This window comes from Curcuma longa, chromosome 13 (genome assembly GCF_044706935.1).
Source record: "Curcuma longa cultivar G26 ecotype Majalengka, Jawa Barat chromosome 13, ITB_CL_G26_1.1, whole genome shotgun sequence".
NCBI classification, from domain to species: domain Eukaryota; kingdom Viridiplantae; phylum Streptophyta; class Magnoliopsida; order Zingiberales; family Zingiberaceae; genus Curcuma; species Curcuma longa.
In genome coordinates this window covers 3,200,354-3,217,175 of record NC_133873.1, presented here as the reverse complement: position 1 = coordinate 3,217,175, position 16,822 = coordinate 3,200,354, and the positions used below count along the sequence as shown (strand labels likewise).

The 16,822-nt window shown below is 41.0% G+C and overlaps 2 protein-coding genes across 2 annotated transcripts; one reads left to right on the top strand and one right to left on the bottom strand.

The window, feature by feature from the left end:
* Positions 1–12,949: 12,949 nt before the first annotated feature.
* Positions 12,950–14,069, bottom strand: LOC141844609 (histone-lysine N-methyltransferase TRX1). Its single transcript, XM_074732652.1, has 2 exons — positions 13,254–14,069; positions 12,950–13,172 (listed from the first exon to the last, which is right to left on the bottom strand). The coding sequence occupies exons 1-2, from the start codon at positions 14,064–14,066 to the stop codon at positions 13,095–13,097; spliced, it is 891 nt and encodes a 296-aa protein (XP_074588753.1). The 5' UTR covers positions 14,067–14,069; the 3' UTR covers positions 12,950–13,094.
* Positions 14,070–14,644: 575 nt separating this feature from the next.
* Positions 14,645–15,336, top strand: LOC141844402 (17.0 kDa class II heat shock protein-like). The gene has a single exon (XM_074732459.1). The coding sequence runs from the start codon at positions 14,710–14,712 to the stop codon at positions 15,184–15,186; it is 477 nt and encodes a 158-aa protein (XP_074588560.1). The 5' UTR covers positions 14,645–14,709; the 3' UTR covers positions 15,187–15,336.
* The last annotated feature ends 1,486 nt before the right edge of the window (positions 15,337–16,822 follow it).

Below are 16,822 nucleotides of genomic sequence, written 5' to 3'. Positions count from 1 at the left end.
AATCTGGGCTCCATCACCGACGGTACTATCAGCCGTCTCTCCATGTTGCATGTTCTTTCACTCAGGGCCAACCGGCTCTCGGGTCCCATTCCCGCCGACCTCGCGAGTCTTACCCAGCTCCGCGACCTATTCCTCTAGGCTAATATCTTCTCCGGCAGCATCTCACCCGGCTTAGCCGGGCTGACGCTTCTTTTCCGTCTTGACCTCTCCGACAACAATCTCACCGGTACGGTCCCATTCGCCGTCAATAACCTCACCAGGCTCACGGGGCTCTTCCTCGAAAATAACCGCCTCTCTGGCAATCTTCCCAGTATCAGCATCACCTCCCTCGAGAACTTCAATGTCTATCATAACGAGTTCAATGGCTCCATTCCCCAAAGTCTTCAGCGATTTTCGACGTCTTCCTTCGAGGGCAATCCGACCCTCTGTGGAGTCCCGTTGCTCCCGTGCAACCCCTTTTTTCGTCTTCAGCACTTGCCCCTGAGGCCAACGAGGCTCCCACTCAGGGTTAGGGAGGAAGGGTATTATTAGTATTTTATAATAATAAAAATTATATTACTTACTGAAAATAATGGACACCAAACACTATAATGTAATCGTCCTTGTAATCAAAGATTACATGCATTCCTTCAACCAAACATAGTAATGTAATCTTGATTACATTACATATTACAAACTTGATTACATTACAAGTGTGATTACATTACGTCCTACCAAACGTAGCCTTAAGTAATTTTGGTCAGTTTTTATATTTTCATCAAATCTGTGCATGACACGCTGTTTAGAAATCTTATCACGGAGTGGTAGGCATCCTTGGGTATCGCGATATTTCCTATGGCAAATTGCAGCAGATGATGTCTGTCAAAATTTTGATACGGTTATTTTATCTAATTGGAATGAAGCCAGATATGGATAGCGTGAGGTGGATAGATGATCGTTGATTGAGTGAGGGACTGAGACAGTGACTCGGGAATGAGGAATCGACATCAAATGTTGTCATTGATAGAGATCCTGTAACGGTTGATCAGGAGGATGTGCTGCGCTTGACTTACGATCCATTTGATGATCTTCAATCTCAAATCCATGAGCTCAAGGAAATCATGGATACGCGATTTAAGGAGATGTGTCTGAATAGAGACCTTCAAAGAGTTGAGATGCGTACGTAGTTTGAGGATATTATGCGATGACATATTGATATACAGACGAGTATTACTTCCTTGCATGATCTGATTCTCTCATAGACTACAAGACCTCCTCCTCAGCCACCTCCTCTAGCAGATGATGATCCTCCATCTGATGATGATATAGTTTCACACATTTTAAATCTCGACAAGGAGGTGGACAGTGTGTGTTTATTATTATATTTTATTGTTTGACTCGATAGATTTTGTTATGATAGTTGATATGATATACCTGACCACTCTTGCCTCGTAGTAGATACATTTTGTATGTTTGACATTAGTATTATGTGATGTTTCTAGTTTTTGAGTGTTTCTTTGGATACATTGTGTTTGTTGACTACATTGTGGTTTTATCTTTGTGAGTTTTATGTTGTGGCAGGGGAGTACCCTGTTGTTAATTGTTTGGTTGTTTTCGTGATGTGTAGAGGTAACCCTATCGTTACATATGTTAAGGGGGAGTGCCCTTTCCTTGATTATGTGTTTGTGTTTATAAATTATCAAGGTATGTCCTATATCTTAAGAATGCATAAGTTAAGGGGTAGTGCCCTGTCATTGTTATATTGCTCACTCCTTGTTATCCTCATTTTGATATTTGGCAAAGGGGGAAGAATAGAGCATTTAAGTTCATGCTTATTATGTTGATATCATGACATGACTTTGTTATTTTAATACTTGTTATCATGTTTGATATTGTTACTTAACACTTGTTGATAATATTGATATTATAATATGTTAAAAATTAATCTAAACTTAAATAGGTTGTCAAATATCAAAAAGGGGGTGATGGGGATGATTGTTGGTGCAATTATGCTCTTGATGAGAAGTTTCAATGATTGATAACTATTTAAGTTTAGGTTAATAAAGTGTATCTCACTTGTGTTATGAGTGTGCAGGATAAGTGAAGTTTTTGTAGGTTGGAAGACTGGATGTAAGAGAAGGGAAATCTAAGAAGACCAAGGACCAGATTCTTAGTAAAAGATGAGAACTCGAGCAAATCGCATGCTCGGATACAAGGGTGGATGAAGACCCGAACGCAAGGAAGCTCCAGGCACACAAGTCCAAAGAACATGAGAAACATCTGGCATGAGGTAATTGGGAAACGAGGGTAGAGAAGCTTAAATTAGAGGGTTTAGGGATAAAAACCATATTTTAAGGTTCACCAATTAATTGGTATGGTATAGCAATCGATTGGTGAGCCAAAAACCCTAAATCCAAATTTCAGATTTTACAACACCAATCGATTGGGTTAAATTCAGAATTTGAGGTTTACTCAATTGTTGTATTAATCGATTAGTAAGTTGTGTCAATCGATTAAAAAATAATTCTGAGCAAACAGAAGGTGCTCAAAATTGATTGGTTTATTCGATTAAGGGGTGTCAATTGATTAGACCAATCAATTGATAGTTTTCTTGAGTGAACAGAGTCTCTCCAAATCGATTGGCAGATCGATTAGACATTGCCAATTGATTGATGCAATCGATTGGGAGAGTTTTCTAGAGCGAATAGAAATCTAGCAAATCAATTGGTAATTCCCACCAATTGATTGGAATTCAAAAATCAAGGAAATCTTAACCGTTAACCTGGAGTCAGTGACCATTTAACGAATAGTCAATGGTCAATAATTAATTGGTGAGTTATACCAATCAATTAGTGGCGGCAAAAAGTTACAGAAATAGCTCAATTTTGAACTATTTAAAAGGGGCTTTTTCCATCAGAGGAGGACACTGTTCCATTGAGTTTTTCTTGTTCTACATCGACATCAAGCTTTCATCTATAACATTTTCAAGCAATCAAGAGAAGAAGAACTGAGCTAAACTTGTAATCTCCATCATTTCTTCTTTCTTGATGCTTCTTTACTTGTTGAAATCTGTAAAGGTTCTATAAGAAGGTTTTTCCACCTTCGGTTCTTGCCTGAGAAGGATAAGTTTTAGTGGAAGTAGAAAGCTAAGAGTGAACTCTTGGATTTGTCGTCTCAAGGAGGCGGACACCAAATAAAATCACCTGAGTTAGTGTTGTGCTTGTATTGCTTCAAGGTTTTCGCTGCCCTAGTTCAAGACGAAGCGATTTGACTCCCCCCCCCCCCCCCCCCCCCCCCCCCCCCCCCCCCCCCCCCCCCCCCCCCCCCCCCCCCCCCCCTCCCTTCCCATTCTAGATCGCAAGGTCCTAACACTAGACAAGATCATGAGAATTATTTTATGATTTTTTTTGAATAGTGAAGCAAATAATGAGTTAGATTTCGATATTTTACAATGGTGATGTAGGATCCTTTTGATGCTAAGGGGTGAATAACGTAATCGTTTTATCATCATTTTCTTTTTCTAACAAAGCCATTAGTAGCACAGTAGAAATAATACAAAATAGAATAAGACAAGAAAGACAATAAGTTTTAATGTGGTTTAGCAACCCCCAGGATCCCTACTCCTTCTATGTCTCAAACGTGAGCGTTAATAATTTTCTCTTTTACGGAAACCTTCCAAAGATGAAGAATCCTCTTATAAGTTTAGTAAAACAACACAATAAATAAAATAGATAAATAAAAGCACAATTATGAAAATAAAATCCATTGTGAACCGACTGGAAACCCTGAGTATTGTGACACTTCTCCTGGCGCTTCCTGGACCACACGAGCAAGACTCAAGAGATTTTTTTTAGCATTGAGAATGAATAGATTACTTGTAGTTGTTGTAAGAAGAGGCTACTTTGAGTCCCTTTTTATACAACCTGATCGACACTCCTCTAGTCAATTGGACGCTCCTTTAGTCGATTGGACCTCCGCTGACTCATTTACAAACTCAATCCTCTTCGAGCTAAGTTTTGACCGTCTGGTCAACTAGATACCCTATAGTCACCTAGAGCTTGGTCAAAACTTATTTGCGAATTGACGCATACGAACTCAATCACATCGACTTCTGATCGACTGGACTGTCTTCCGACTGCCTGGACCATGAGTTCGATGACTTGAAGTAGTTCCTAACTAGTCTCGCCCAAGCTTTTGTCCGACTACGTTTCCTACAAAATAAACAAGCAGATAATAAAAAAAACATGGAAAACTTAGTACTTGGGTTACCTAACATACTATGTTTACTTGCTTAGAGTTTACTCCTCCAAAACTTTTCCCTTTGCTAAGTATTTAACTCCCAGTTGACCTATAGAGACTTCCACTACCAAGTGTTCAGCTCTTAGCTAGCCCTCTTAGACTTAGCTTAGTTCTCAAGTAGGTATGTCTAGTTCTCAACTAGGACTTCTCCTACCTAACTCTGCTAGGCAACTAGGTTTGCCTAGTTCCCAACTAGACATTCCCTTGCCTAGCCATGCTAGGACTTTCACTGCATGGTTCCTAAGTAGGACTTTCATTACTTAGTCCCACTAGGACTTGTTGGTACAAGGAGCACCAGATGATCGAACCTGAGTTTTGATAATGGAAAAAGGTTCAAGTTAAATTTGAAAAGTTGACTAATGAGTTGAATTTAGTGTGCAGGTAGTACAAAAAAGTCCTAATTACAGTTAGGCAAAGAAAGTCCTAATCTGAAGGATTGGACAAGGAAGACCTCATTTGAAGGACTAGATAAAAGAAGTCTTGATCTGGAGGATTGGACAAGGAAGAGCCAGTTTGGATGACTGGGCAAGGAAGTCCTGATCTGGAGGATTGGACAAGGAAGGCTTGGTTTGGAGGACTAGGCAAGGAAGTCCTGGTCAGAAGGATTCGGCAAGAAGTCTTGGCAGATTAGAGTATTAGGCGAAGAGTCTAGGCAGGTTTAGAGGATCAGACGTCTAACAGTTGAAGTCCTGGGGATCGAGGATCAAGGCTGAGCAAAAGTCCAACAGGTCTGAAGGATCGAGTTAGCAAAAGGTAACTTCTCCCGAGTGGAGTGGGTGAGGACACGTTCCTAGTAAGGGGAATAGTAGACATCGATCTGACCTATGATTTCACTGGAAAACTAAAATCAAGATCAAATAGTTTACCAAAACTATTTTCTTCCTATTTATTTTATTTCTGGACTAACTTATAATGCAGGAAAGGAGGATCTGAAACTTTGTATTCCGAACGTCCTTATATAGATCCAGGCGACCGAAAGGTCAGGCGCATGGAGAGGTTCTAGACGTTCAGATCTGGATAAGGTATTGCGAAGTCTAAGTTGATCCGGCAACCTCCACGTTAGCATCTAGGCACCCAGAAAGGATACAGGCGATCGGAAGATACCGAGTCAGCGTTGAAAGTGAATCGACGGGATGACATGGCGGCGCCCGGAAGGACTTCCAGGTGCTCGGATTAGGCTTTATAAGTAGCTCTGAGGGGAAATCCTAAAATCAACTTCATACGCTACTATGATGATTTCCTGAGCGCAAACATCTAATCCAAAATGTCATCGTAACATCGAGGAGTTGCACCGACAACTACAATTCTAAGAGTTTAGGACAGTATAAGTTTACCGATCCTAACATGTTTCGTAAAACGACAAACTCCTTCTCGTAAGAGAGGAGTTTTTATAGTGGATTGTTCGTCGAAAATGATCATGGATTGTGGGCCTTGGAGTAGCAGTCTATGGTTGTAAACCAAGTAAAAACAAAAGTGTTATTATTTCTTCTTTCCATTGCACTTTCTGTTTCCACATACTTCTGTACTCTAATTACACACGAATCTTTTAAAGAGTGAAAAAGCAATAAAGTGTTATTCACTCCCCCCTCTAGCGCTTGAACTTGATTCTACAAGACTTTCATTGTCTGATTCCCAATTAGGACTTTCACTACCTAACCCCACTAAGACTTCTACTGCCTGATTTCCAATCAGGTCTTTCTCTTGCCTAGTCTCACTAGAACTTACACTGTCAAGTCTCACTATGACTTGCACTGCCTAGTCCCACTAGGTCATTCCACTAACTTGTCATGTATCTTGTCCTACTTGGACTTTTCACTCACTTTTATGTTTTAAATTAACCTTGACTTACTTGGACTCTGCACTCAACTTGATCAACCTTCTGAAGGTGAAGAAGCATCTTACAACCTATTTCTTACAACAAATACAAGCAATACAACCAAATACAAAGATACAAATGAAATCAAAGTAAAACAAACTTTACAAGTGAAATTGTGCTTTGAATGCTTCTTTATCGCTTTGGATTGCCTTTTGATAATAAGAAATGCAGTAACACTTCATCTCCAAATCCTCAAAAATCGGCCTTGAGAATCCTTTTAGAAATCCTCTTTATAAGACTACTTTTTAGGCTGATTTCTGTCTAGCAATTGATTGCTAGACTTCACCAATCGATTGTTATCGAATCTGACCATTTAAACCTGCAGAACAACTATTCTTTACCTTAGCAATTGATTGATATACCTACCAATTGATTGTCAATCTATAGTAATCGATTATAATACTTACTATACTTTGCAATTGATTGTTGTGCTCCAGCGATTGGGTTCTTACAAACCCCCTTTACACTCTTAAAACCTTGAATTCAAGATTTTAAAATCCACCGATCGATCGATATACTTTATCAATTGATTGATACTCTTATTTTAGTCTTACCAAAGCTATATTCTCTTCTTGCCTGATATCCGATTAATGTCAACCTACTATGATTTCTTTTGCTCAATATCCAATCAACCTTGACCTATTAGGACTTTTCATGGTCTGATATCTGATCAACCTTGACATGTTGGGACTTTGTCATTGCCAAACATCCAATTTTCTTTGGCCTATTTGGACTACTCATCTCATGCATACAGTCAATCATAACCTGTTAGGACTTACCTCGTTGTTAGGTGTTCGGTTAACCATGACCCACTTTAACTTTCCTCTTATCAACCTCCCCTTGGATTTTCAATCACCAAGTATCTTATTAACTGTAACCCACCTGGACTTTCCTCCCCTTATGCTAACTTTTCATCAATCTTTTGATCACTAGGTGCCCGATCAACCATGATCCATTTGAATTTTTCTCACCTCATGCCAATGCCACGTTGGACTTCTGAGAATATCAAGTATCCAGTCAACCTTAATCTACTTGATGTCTCACTTTACCATTGTGATCAAACACCATATTGGTTAACATCTACCATATTGGTCATACTTTACTATATTGGTCAAACATCAAAAGTTTCCAACTTGAGTTAACTCAAATTTGGTCAACTTGATCAGCCTTGATCTGAGGTCGATTGTACCAATATTTAATACCAAAGGAACGAACACTATGGGAATAGAAAAATAGAAGTGAATAATGATGTCACTTTCTAAGGTAAAAAAGTAAACGAATTACATGGACTTTAATTCTCTTATATTCTTAGGAGATACGTAAGTAACTTAAATAAGTACAAGCTATTATATATATATATATATATATATATATATATATTATAAATTTATAATTTAAAAAATATTAATATAATAATTTTAACTGTCGTAAATCATGAATCGAATCATAATTGATGGTTCCAAATCATGAACTGTAATCATCTTAAGTGGTTAAAATTAAGAATCGACATTCCAAGAACTGTCGAATTGTCGATTCCAAACTATTAAACCATTGATTCTGATAGTAATTCTAGGTTGAATAGGCCATTAGCTTAGAACGAGCTAAATGGGCCTTTTAGATAGGGGGTGTAATCGAACCGAGTCGAGCCGAACAGTAAGAGGCTCGAGCTCGAGCTCGGTTCGTTTTTTCTATGCTCGAGTTCGGCTAGAGTTCGATTCGAGCTTTAATTCTTAAGCTCGAGATCGGCTCGTAATGAGCTTGGCTCGTAATGAAATTAAATAGTTCGCGAACGGCTCGAAAAAGACTCGTTTTAAAGTTAAACGAATTCAGTTCAAGCTTGATTCGAAAATAACTCGTTTAAAAGTTAAACGAGCTTAGTTCTAGTTTGGCTCGTTAATATATAATATTTATAATTCATGTAATATATATATATATATATATATATATATATATATATATATATATATTCGCGAATCTGCGAATCTCTTAACAAACACGTTCGTGAGCCTTTAAACGAACATGTTCGCGAGCTCACGAATCAAATACTGGTAAGCTCGAGTTCGGCTCGATAATATTTTCGAGCTCGAAATCAGCTCGTTAACTTAATCGAACGAACTCAAACGAACTTTTTTTCAAGCCGAGACTCGAATAGCTTGTGAGCAGCTTGGCTCGTTTACACCCCTACTTTTAGACCAAGGAATCCATTAGAAAACAATATGAATAAAAGCTAGCTAGGTTGATTGATTTGCAAATTAAACGGATTGAGCAAATTAGTTATGTTATATGGATAAAATAGATTGGATACTTCAAAATATACTAGATAAATTATAAAAGTCAAGAATTAGACAAATAAAATAAGTTAAATATAGATTAAAATATTTTATTGGCTATATCATTTCATGTTTAATAAAAAAAAAGAGAGAACGGATTATCCCTGCAGCTTAACGGATTATCCCAACCAAATATAAAATAAGAGTATGATTGTTTGGAAAGAATAGTTTATCCAAGATAGCAGGTAAGAAAAACAAACACCTCTAAAAAAGAAAATATTATACATATAAATATTACTTACATGATGATGACTGAACTCGCCGTCGTTCTCTGCTCTCGCACGCGCAAGTCAAGAGTCTTATTATTAAAATGCATCTGCAATGAGAATGGCGAGTAGAAGAAACGAACTGCTGATTGCCCTATCGATAGTCTATCCAGGAAGTAAAACTGAACAAGAGAAGCTAGCAAAAGGAACGACGGCACTCTAATGGTCACTTTTGCCGATGGACTCTCGATGCGGAGAATATCTAGAACAATAGTCGAGTTGACTTGACCCACACCGACAGTTGGATAGATACGGAGTGTAGTAATTGTTTGGAAATATCGCCGCCTGCCAACTTGCAAAATAAACAAACGGCAGCAAGACCAATTCGGCAATTGTCGGCCGACCGTATCCAAGGTCAAGATTTGGGCTGACGCTTGGTGGGAGGTTGCTTGAAGGCGAAGGTGAATCGGTAGATCGCATGCATTTCTATCGGCGGCTTGTTTAGGCACGTGCGCGACAAGTAATCAAAACATGAAATGAAAGTGCATGTTTGTACTTGACTTTACACCATTCGTTTGGGGAAGTTTCGTTTCGTTATCGACTATTTATTTTCTTTTTCAAAATGGCAGTAAGAGTATTAAGACCATTACTTGTTTATAATTTTTAAATCCGTATTAAATAGTTTTGATTAAAGGTACTTAATGATTTGGTTGCTCAAGGATCAAAACGCCATTTGGTTGCTAGATTTTACCCAAGATAGTCCTTTAAGTAATTTTGGTCAATTTTTATAGTTTTATCAAATTTAAGTTTCAAGATTAGAAATAAATTTTAGGACCTCCAATATTAATAATTTATTTACAAATGATAATTTTGGCTAGAAGTAATTGATGAAATTCTCCCTGTAGAAAACTTTCCTCAATTAAACATGGCTTAAAGGTTCTTGTTCAATCATCTATGGTGCTCTTGACACCCATATCTTTGACCTCTCTTGCTCCCAATATCTTCTCAATCTGTCTCTCCTTCACCCTATCTGTTTTTTGCCTCTTTCACTCACCATCACATGCTTTGCCGTCACCATTGCAGTCGCTCGCTCGCTCCCTCTTCTGATGGAAATTTATTTTCCTAACCATATAAATTCTAAATCATATGAACTCAATAAAATAAATCATGCAAGATCTAAGTACATTGATATTATGACATAAATTAAATAAAGTAAAATTGAGATGATGAATCTGAATACAATAAAATTATCATTGTTTTTATAAGTGTGTCCTCAAAGTCTAGATCTTACAAAACGGAAGAACACCACCTTATAAGGTGGCCCCTCGAATGGTTCATACAATCTTCTCTGAACTCAATAGAGCTCCAACTCATTGAGCATGTTATCTTAGTCATACCAAGTTACCATTCACAGTCCATCTTGTCTCTTTGTGAGCTTCATATATGTCTTGTCAAATTCTTACCCAATTTAACATATACATCAAACTCATATGTAAAATCTAACTTAAATTCTTTATTCAAACGTAAAAAATGCAACATTGAGTTAGACCATTTAGTGCATAAGATAAGCTTGACCAAATTAAAAAATTCATTTGACTCAACTAGATCAATTAGCTCATTTGGCCTGATCGAACCAACCAAGTTTTATAGCTCACTGGTTAGGATTGACCAATCTAACTAGTTAAGCTAAGATTATTGAATAGTTATTTTAAAATTATTTTAACAACTAAACATATTTATGATTCTACAATAATTATTTCCCCAATGCCCCCAATTCTTATTTGGCAGGTGTGGCGTGTTTAATTTGCCTTCTTAACTAAGTCGCCGGCCACTGCAACTTGAAAGCTTATATCGATCGGCTGAATTACAGATATCGATCAGGAAATCTAGAAACACAAAGCGATCGATTCCTTCTATATAAAGCTATATACTAATTCCCCAGAATCAATCATCACTTCGAAGGTACCGGCCGCTACTACACGCCCTGACAGTGCCGCCATGGCAACGTTGGAGATGGAATTACCCCCGGCCGCCGCCGCCGCCGCCGCCGCCCCGCCGCCGCCGCCGCCGCCGCCGCCGCCGCCGCCGCCGCCCCTCCCTCGAGGTCCATGGCGGAGTTGGCGTTTCCGGCGCTCTTGTCAGTGGCGATCTACGGGAGCATCCCGCCGGCGGTGCATCTCGACCACCGCCAAATCCCGCTCTACGAGCCGCTCGTCGCGTTCATTTGCCTGGCCGTCATCACGAGCCTCGGCAACATAGTCCACGCGCTCATGAAGCCCGGCGCAGGCGGCGGCGATCTGCTGATAGGCCTGTCGCTTGCCTTCATGCTGATAGCTTTCGTGCTCCGGGTTCTGCTACTCGTGTAAGAACCATAACTGTATTCCTATACTGCTATACATTCCATCCTCTGTTGTTTCATTGACCTCTTGCATATAACACGATCGATCGATCGATCATCTGGTATAAACGCTGTATGATTCCCTAAATAACGCGGATATTAGTTATTTGGTGCCTATAATTATGATTCCCCCAATTCTGTTTCTCTTTTTGTCTCATTTTGTTCAACAAGCCAGCTTGATTCTTCTAGTTTGTATGAACTTTGTGTTGTTTCCGATAGTTCCGGGAGTACGCAAACTGATACGGATCGTCGAGGCTAGTGTTCAACACTATTTCTATAAACGATATTGCTCTGCTACGGTACTAACGGATAGCAGCAATTCGTTCCCAAGATACAACGACGAACGTCTCGGAATAATAGCACTCTAAATTCCGAGACCGACGAACTCTCTCGTAGACTTTTTGGACTCCAAATGCATTAGATGGGATGAATGCACAAGGAAGAGAAGAATCGATGAATTGATCGATGAAATTTCCAATCTGGAAGGATCTATTTATATTAAGTGAAGAGGTTGAATGAGTGGATGTGACCCTTGGTTGGGATCAATCTGGGCCCGATCTGGAGGGTTGTAACCCTTCATATAGCCCTTTTGATCTCATCCATCAGATCTGAAGAGTTGTGCCCATTAGATCTCGTCTCTTGTCATCAACCGTCGGATCTGAATCTCTTGATCCATTCGATCTGACGCTTCAGATCAGGTCTCATCCCAGCGGTCAGATCGTGATTCTTTGCGATCTAACGTTCCAGATCGCATCACAAACGATCCATCACACCTCTTTGATCAACGGTTGCCATCCGTTCGCCCAGTCAACAGTCCAGTCATCTCTTCTTGCCCACGTAGATGCCACACAGGCATTGTCACGTCAGATACGAGCCTGACACGTCACTCGAGTGCCACGTAGACACTGCAATGTCATCTGGAGCATAAATTTAAGCTCCTCAATGCTCCTCACGACGATGCACGCCTGACACGTCACCCGAGTGCCACGTAGGCACTACAATCCCATCTGAAGCATAAATTTAAGAGTGCAAAGTGCAGCTACAAAGCGCCCATTGCGCACATGCGCGCGTGGCAGGTGGCGAGCTCACAGGTGATAGAACCTGCTCGTCTCTGAAAAGAGAGCACCTGGTCTTGTTGTGTTAACTCCATTAACACAGCATTATTAATAAAGAAAGAAAACACATCAAAAATTTCTGATATAGGACTATTCTCCCATGTATTTCCTTATATATAACATTAATAAATAATTAATGTTATTTGGACCGACTTTACACAATTAATTTCTCATTTACCCTTAATCGATTTTGAGCAAACTAATAATCTAAATCTATCTACGCGAAACGTAAATTTCGATTTTGAAATCAATTTTGACTTTCATTAATTGATGGCATTCCAATTTTTTCACAAAACTGTATTGATCCATTAAGACCCCAATATCCAACACTTTGGATCGATGTATTGGCGTCAAGATGAGAGAAACTGCTCCAGATTGAAAAGGCCTCATTGAACCAGTTGCAAGCAACAATCCACAAAACGATATCCCTCTTTTTCATTTAGGATTCATATCCATGGTCAAACCGGCAGCCGCCTTAGGCGACGACTGCCTGTACAGTGAAAGCATAAGCATTTATTGGTGGGCAAAACTAAACTGATAAGATTTGCAGTTCCATTTCGATTATAAAATTCAAAACTCTATTAAATCGTTTCGAATTTGTAAAAATATAAACTGTTAGCAATTGATTGATGCATTATAATCAATGACGGTTGATTCGAGTTTGTAATAATTCAAAGAAACATATAGTCAAATGAAGTCCACATTTTGATTCGATTGATGCTTCTTCATCAATGCATGACACACTATAATTTCTGAATCAAAATCCTGCACCTCCACAAATTCAAGAGGTTATCAAGATCAATAACTGTAACTAAAACAGAGCACCAAGACAAGACAAAGCAGTAAATAAACAAGAACCAACAGAGTTAAACCATGCAAGGCAACCCAGCTTCAAGCTTTGCCCTTCCCCTTTCGATCCTCCTGCTCCTCCTCCCTTGCCACGATCCTGAACTTTCCACTTTGTTGTTGCTGCCTCAATGCAAATATATTGAAGATGAAGAAGGAATGAAAATATAAAACTTTCTAATGATTTTTATGTGTTTTGGTTACCTTCTCCCAGAGCTTTGTGTGCTCCGCACAGAATCCTGCAACAATGGCCGCGCCGCGCCGCTCCTTGTACTCAAAGCAGAGCCGCTGCTCCATCCCGCATGACACATGGAAACTCAAACTGCATTTGGGTTCCGAGCACTCAACCGCGCACCCACCGGCCGCGCCGCAAAGATAGCATCTCTGCTTCCACCGCCTATCAGGGACGCGGGAACACTCGATGCCCTCTCGGCCTTTGGGGTCCCGGAAAAAGACCTCCGGTACGAAGAGTGCGCACACGATGTGCGCCCACCGGCCATCCTCCGTCGGCTTCATCGCGCCCCTCTGCACGGGGCAGAGGCAGCAACTCGCCTCCGCAGCCCCCTTCTCGGGGCGGCGCTCGCACAGCTCGCAGAACCAGTCGCCCTCAGGGATCAAATCGATGAGAGGGCTGCCGTAGCAGGAAGCGTGAACCATGAGATCGCAGCCGTCACAGAACACGATGGGGTCGAGTGGGTCGCCGTCGGTGCTCCGGCAAACTGCACAGATGACGCCATCATCTTCCTCATCTGCTTCTTCTCCGCTGTCGGCTCGTTCCTTCGGTCCCTCTTCTTCCTCAGCTTCGTCACCAGGCCGCAGGTTGAGGTCGATAGAGGAAGAGTGGAAAGGGGCCCAAACTCTCTTTTTGGCCGGGAGGCAGACGGCTGCTGCGAAGCAGGCTAATCTCTTTTTAGCAGGGAGGGATTGGAGGAAGTAAGGGCCATGGGAGGAGGAGTGGGAGAGGTCTTCTTGGTGGTGGTGGAGAAGCTTGTACCTTTTGGATGGTGGTAGCTCCATGATTCACAGTAAAGAGAAGAGAAAAATTGCGAATCAAAGGGCGGATAGTTGGAAGGAAAGGGAGAAGCAGAAGAATTTAGAGGGCGAGGAAGGCGACGCGGGAATTGGGAGGCGCGAAGGGTTTTAGTTCATGGGTTTGGTTTAAATCCAAAACCGCGGCGTGTGGTTGAAATTACCGCGGGAATGTGCTCGCGCCTAGTTAAAATTTCAGTCCAAATATATTAATTATAAAATTAGATTAAATTAAAATTTTAATTCATTAATTTATTGATTTAATTTTGAGTTGTAAAATAGACTACTAGATAAATTTGATCAATTAAAATAAATCAAATTAATAAATAACTATATTAATTTAAAATACAAAATGCTTTAATACCCATCAAACAAAATATTTTGATAGATTAAATTATTAATCCTTTGGCTGTATTATTAGGCTTATTACAGTTGGGCTTTTCGGAGGCCGCAATTTGGGCTTAGTCGGTGAATTATCTGGAAGCTTCTAATCTTCCAAGAGGCTTCCCGATCCAGTCTCCGAAGCTTCTAATTCCTTCTCAGTCTTCTCCCTTCTTCTCCGTTTCCCCTTTCTCCTGCATAAATTCCGAGGAAGAGAAGAAGCTTGCAATCCACGCGCTAAACTGCGGCCATGGATGTGAGAGTGTTTGGTTTGGAGAACCCGGTGATGTCGACCTTGCACCACCTGATGAACGTGCCCGACGAGATGGAGAAGGGCATGGGTGCGCCCACGCGCGCCTACGTCCAGGACGCCAGGGCCATGGCCTCTACACCCGCCGACATCAAGGAGCTCCCATCGGCCTACGCCTTCATCGTGGACATGCCTGGCGTCAAGCCGGTCGACATCAAGGTCCAGGTCGAGGACGACCGCGTCCTTGTCATCGGCGGCGAGCGCACGCGCGGCTCCCCTGGGGAGGAAGACGGCTGGAAGTACCTGCGGATGGAGCGGCGCGTCGGCAAGTTCATGCGCAAGTTCGCGCTCCCGGACAACGCGAATGTGGACGCCATCACCGCCGTGTGCCAGAACGGCTTGCTTACCGTCACTGTCCAGAAGCTACCGCCGGCGGAGCCCAAGAAGCCCAAGACCGTCGAGGTTAGGGTTTCTTGAGCACTAATCAGGTCGTCTTTTCCGGAGATCTGCTATGGTTAAGCGTATGTTTGTTTTGTTAGCTTGCTTTTGTGGTTTGGGAACCCAATCTGAGAGACGACTGTAGAAATGCTTGGGATCTCTTAAATATATAGTAATACTTCCTTTTAAGTTGGAGTGTATATATCAAGAATGCCAAATTTATCAGGTAGGAAATGAAAATTTAACGAACTTAATGATTTATTGAACAAGTCTGCAAGTTAGAAAGTTGATGACACATGGGCAATTTCTATAACACCTGATTCGATTCATTCTCGAACTACATAACAATCGATTTTTATATGTTTGGTGCGTTCATGATAAATTAAGTTAGCAATAATGTGAAGAGCTGCTTCACTATCACAAAATAGCTTCGTCGATTGTCGATGCATCATTCGTAAATCATCCAATAAATACTTGAGTTCACATGTAATTGAAGTCTTGGCTCGATATTCCAATTCTGTTAAAGATCTTTATATTGTAGTTTATTTTTTGGTTCTCCATGAAATAGGTGATCCTTCAAGGAAAAAATGCAATAATCAATCACAAATCATCTGGGTGATTGAACATCGAGCTCGACATTGTAAAATCCCTTTAAAAGTAAATTTTCTTTAATAGAAAAAATAATTCTTGATCAAGTCTACCTCTAAGAAATTGCAAAAGATAATGAACAACATCTAAATGAGGCTTTTTTTTTTATTCTTATATAAATTGACACAAAATGTGAATTGCATAAGTTATGTCTGGTCTTATAATGGTGAGATAAATAAGTTGTCCCGCTGCCCTTCTATAAGCAAATGGATTTTTTAATGACTCTCTTTTTATGGGCAGGAGTTTGACATATTCTTCCATAGGTGTAGACAATGATTTGACCAAGTAAATTTGCTTCATCTAGAATGTCAATAGTGTACTTTTGTTGAGATATTGAAATATTATTGGTAGATCAAGCAACTTTAATACCAAAGAAATATTGTAATTGTTTTCGTCAAGATCAACTTCTGGATGCGCGACCTTTCCTCAACAACACTCCGGAAGGAAAGTGGGTGGGAGCGCTAAGGGTCGCCGAAAATCTGCAAGCACATATACCGTGAGAAGGAAGGCCGGGATGACCGGTGCGACCACTCCGATGCCTAAGTCAGCTTCTGGTAGGCGAAATGGGAAACACAAAAGGCCACAGTGAGAGTGATTGCATACCTCTGCCCCGCTGAAGGGGCCCTCCTTATATATTGGAGATGAATGTCGTACTACGGAGAGAGTAAGGCGAGGGTTACTCTATAGGCGAGGTCCGTACAAGTAGGGCAGTGGCGTATGAATGAGGGCAGTACCTTCGAGGACAGAAGTGTACGTCGGGCGGCGCCCTGCCATACCTAGCAAAGGCATGTCAGAAACCGGACTACCGTACGTACCAATACGAAGGGAGTGGCCAGTAAAGTGGGGAGAGAGAGAAGGTTATATGATTCGGCTCTATTCCTGCCTTGTTCCGCCTCGGCCTTTGGGGCGACTCGGAGATGCTAGCTAGTGGACTCGCGAGGAGTCGGCTCGGAGACGCCCTCCGAATCCCCTATTAACGGACCGGCCTTGCGGACTCGGATCGGGCCTACCCTGAGAGCTATCCGGG

Bases quoted from the DNA above. Each gene is read 5' to 3' on its own strand.
- LOC141844609 (XM_074732652.1), bottom strand. From the start codon at position 14,066: ATGGAGCTACCACCATCCAAAAGGTACAAGCTTCTCCACCACCACCAA. The intron at 13,173-13,253 runs GTAACCAAAACA...GCATTGAGGCAG, and splicing joins ACACAAAGCTCTGGGAGAAG to CAACAACAAAGTGGAAAGTT.
- LOC141844402 (XM_074732459.1), top strand. From the start codon at position 14,710: ATGGATGTGAGAGTGTTTGGTTTGGAGAACCCGGTGATGTCGACCTTG.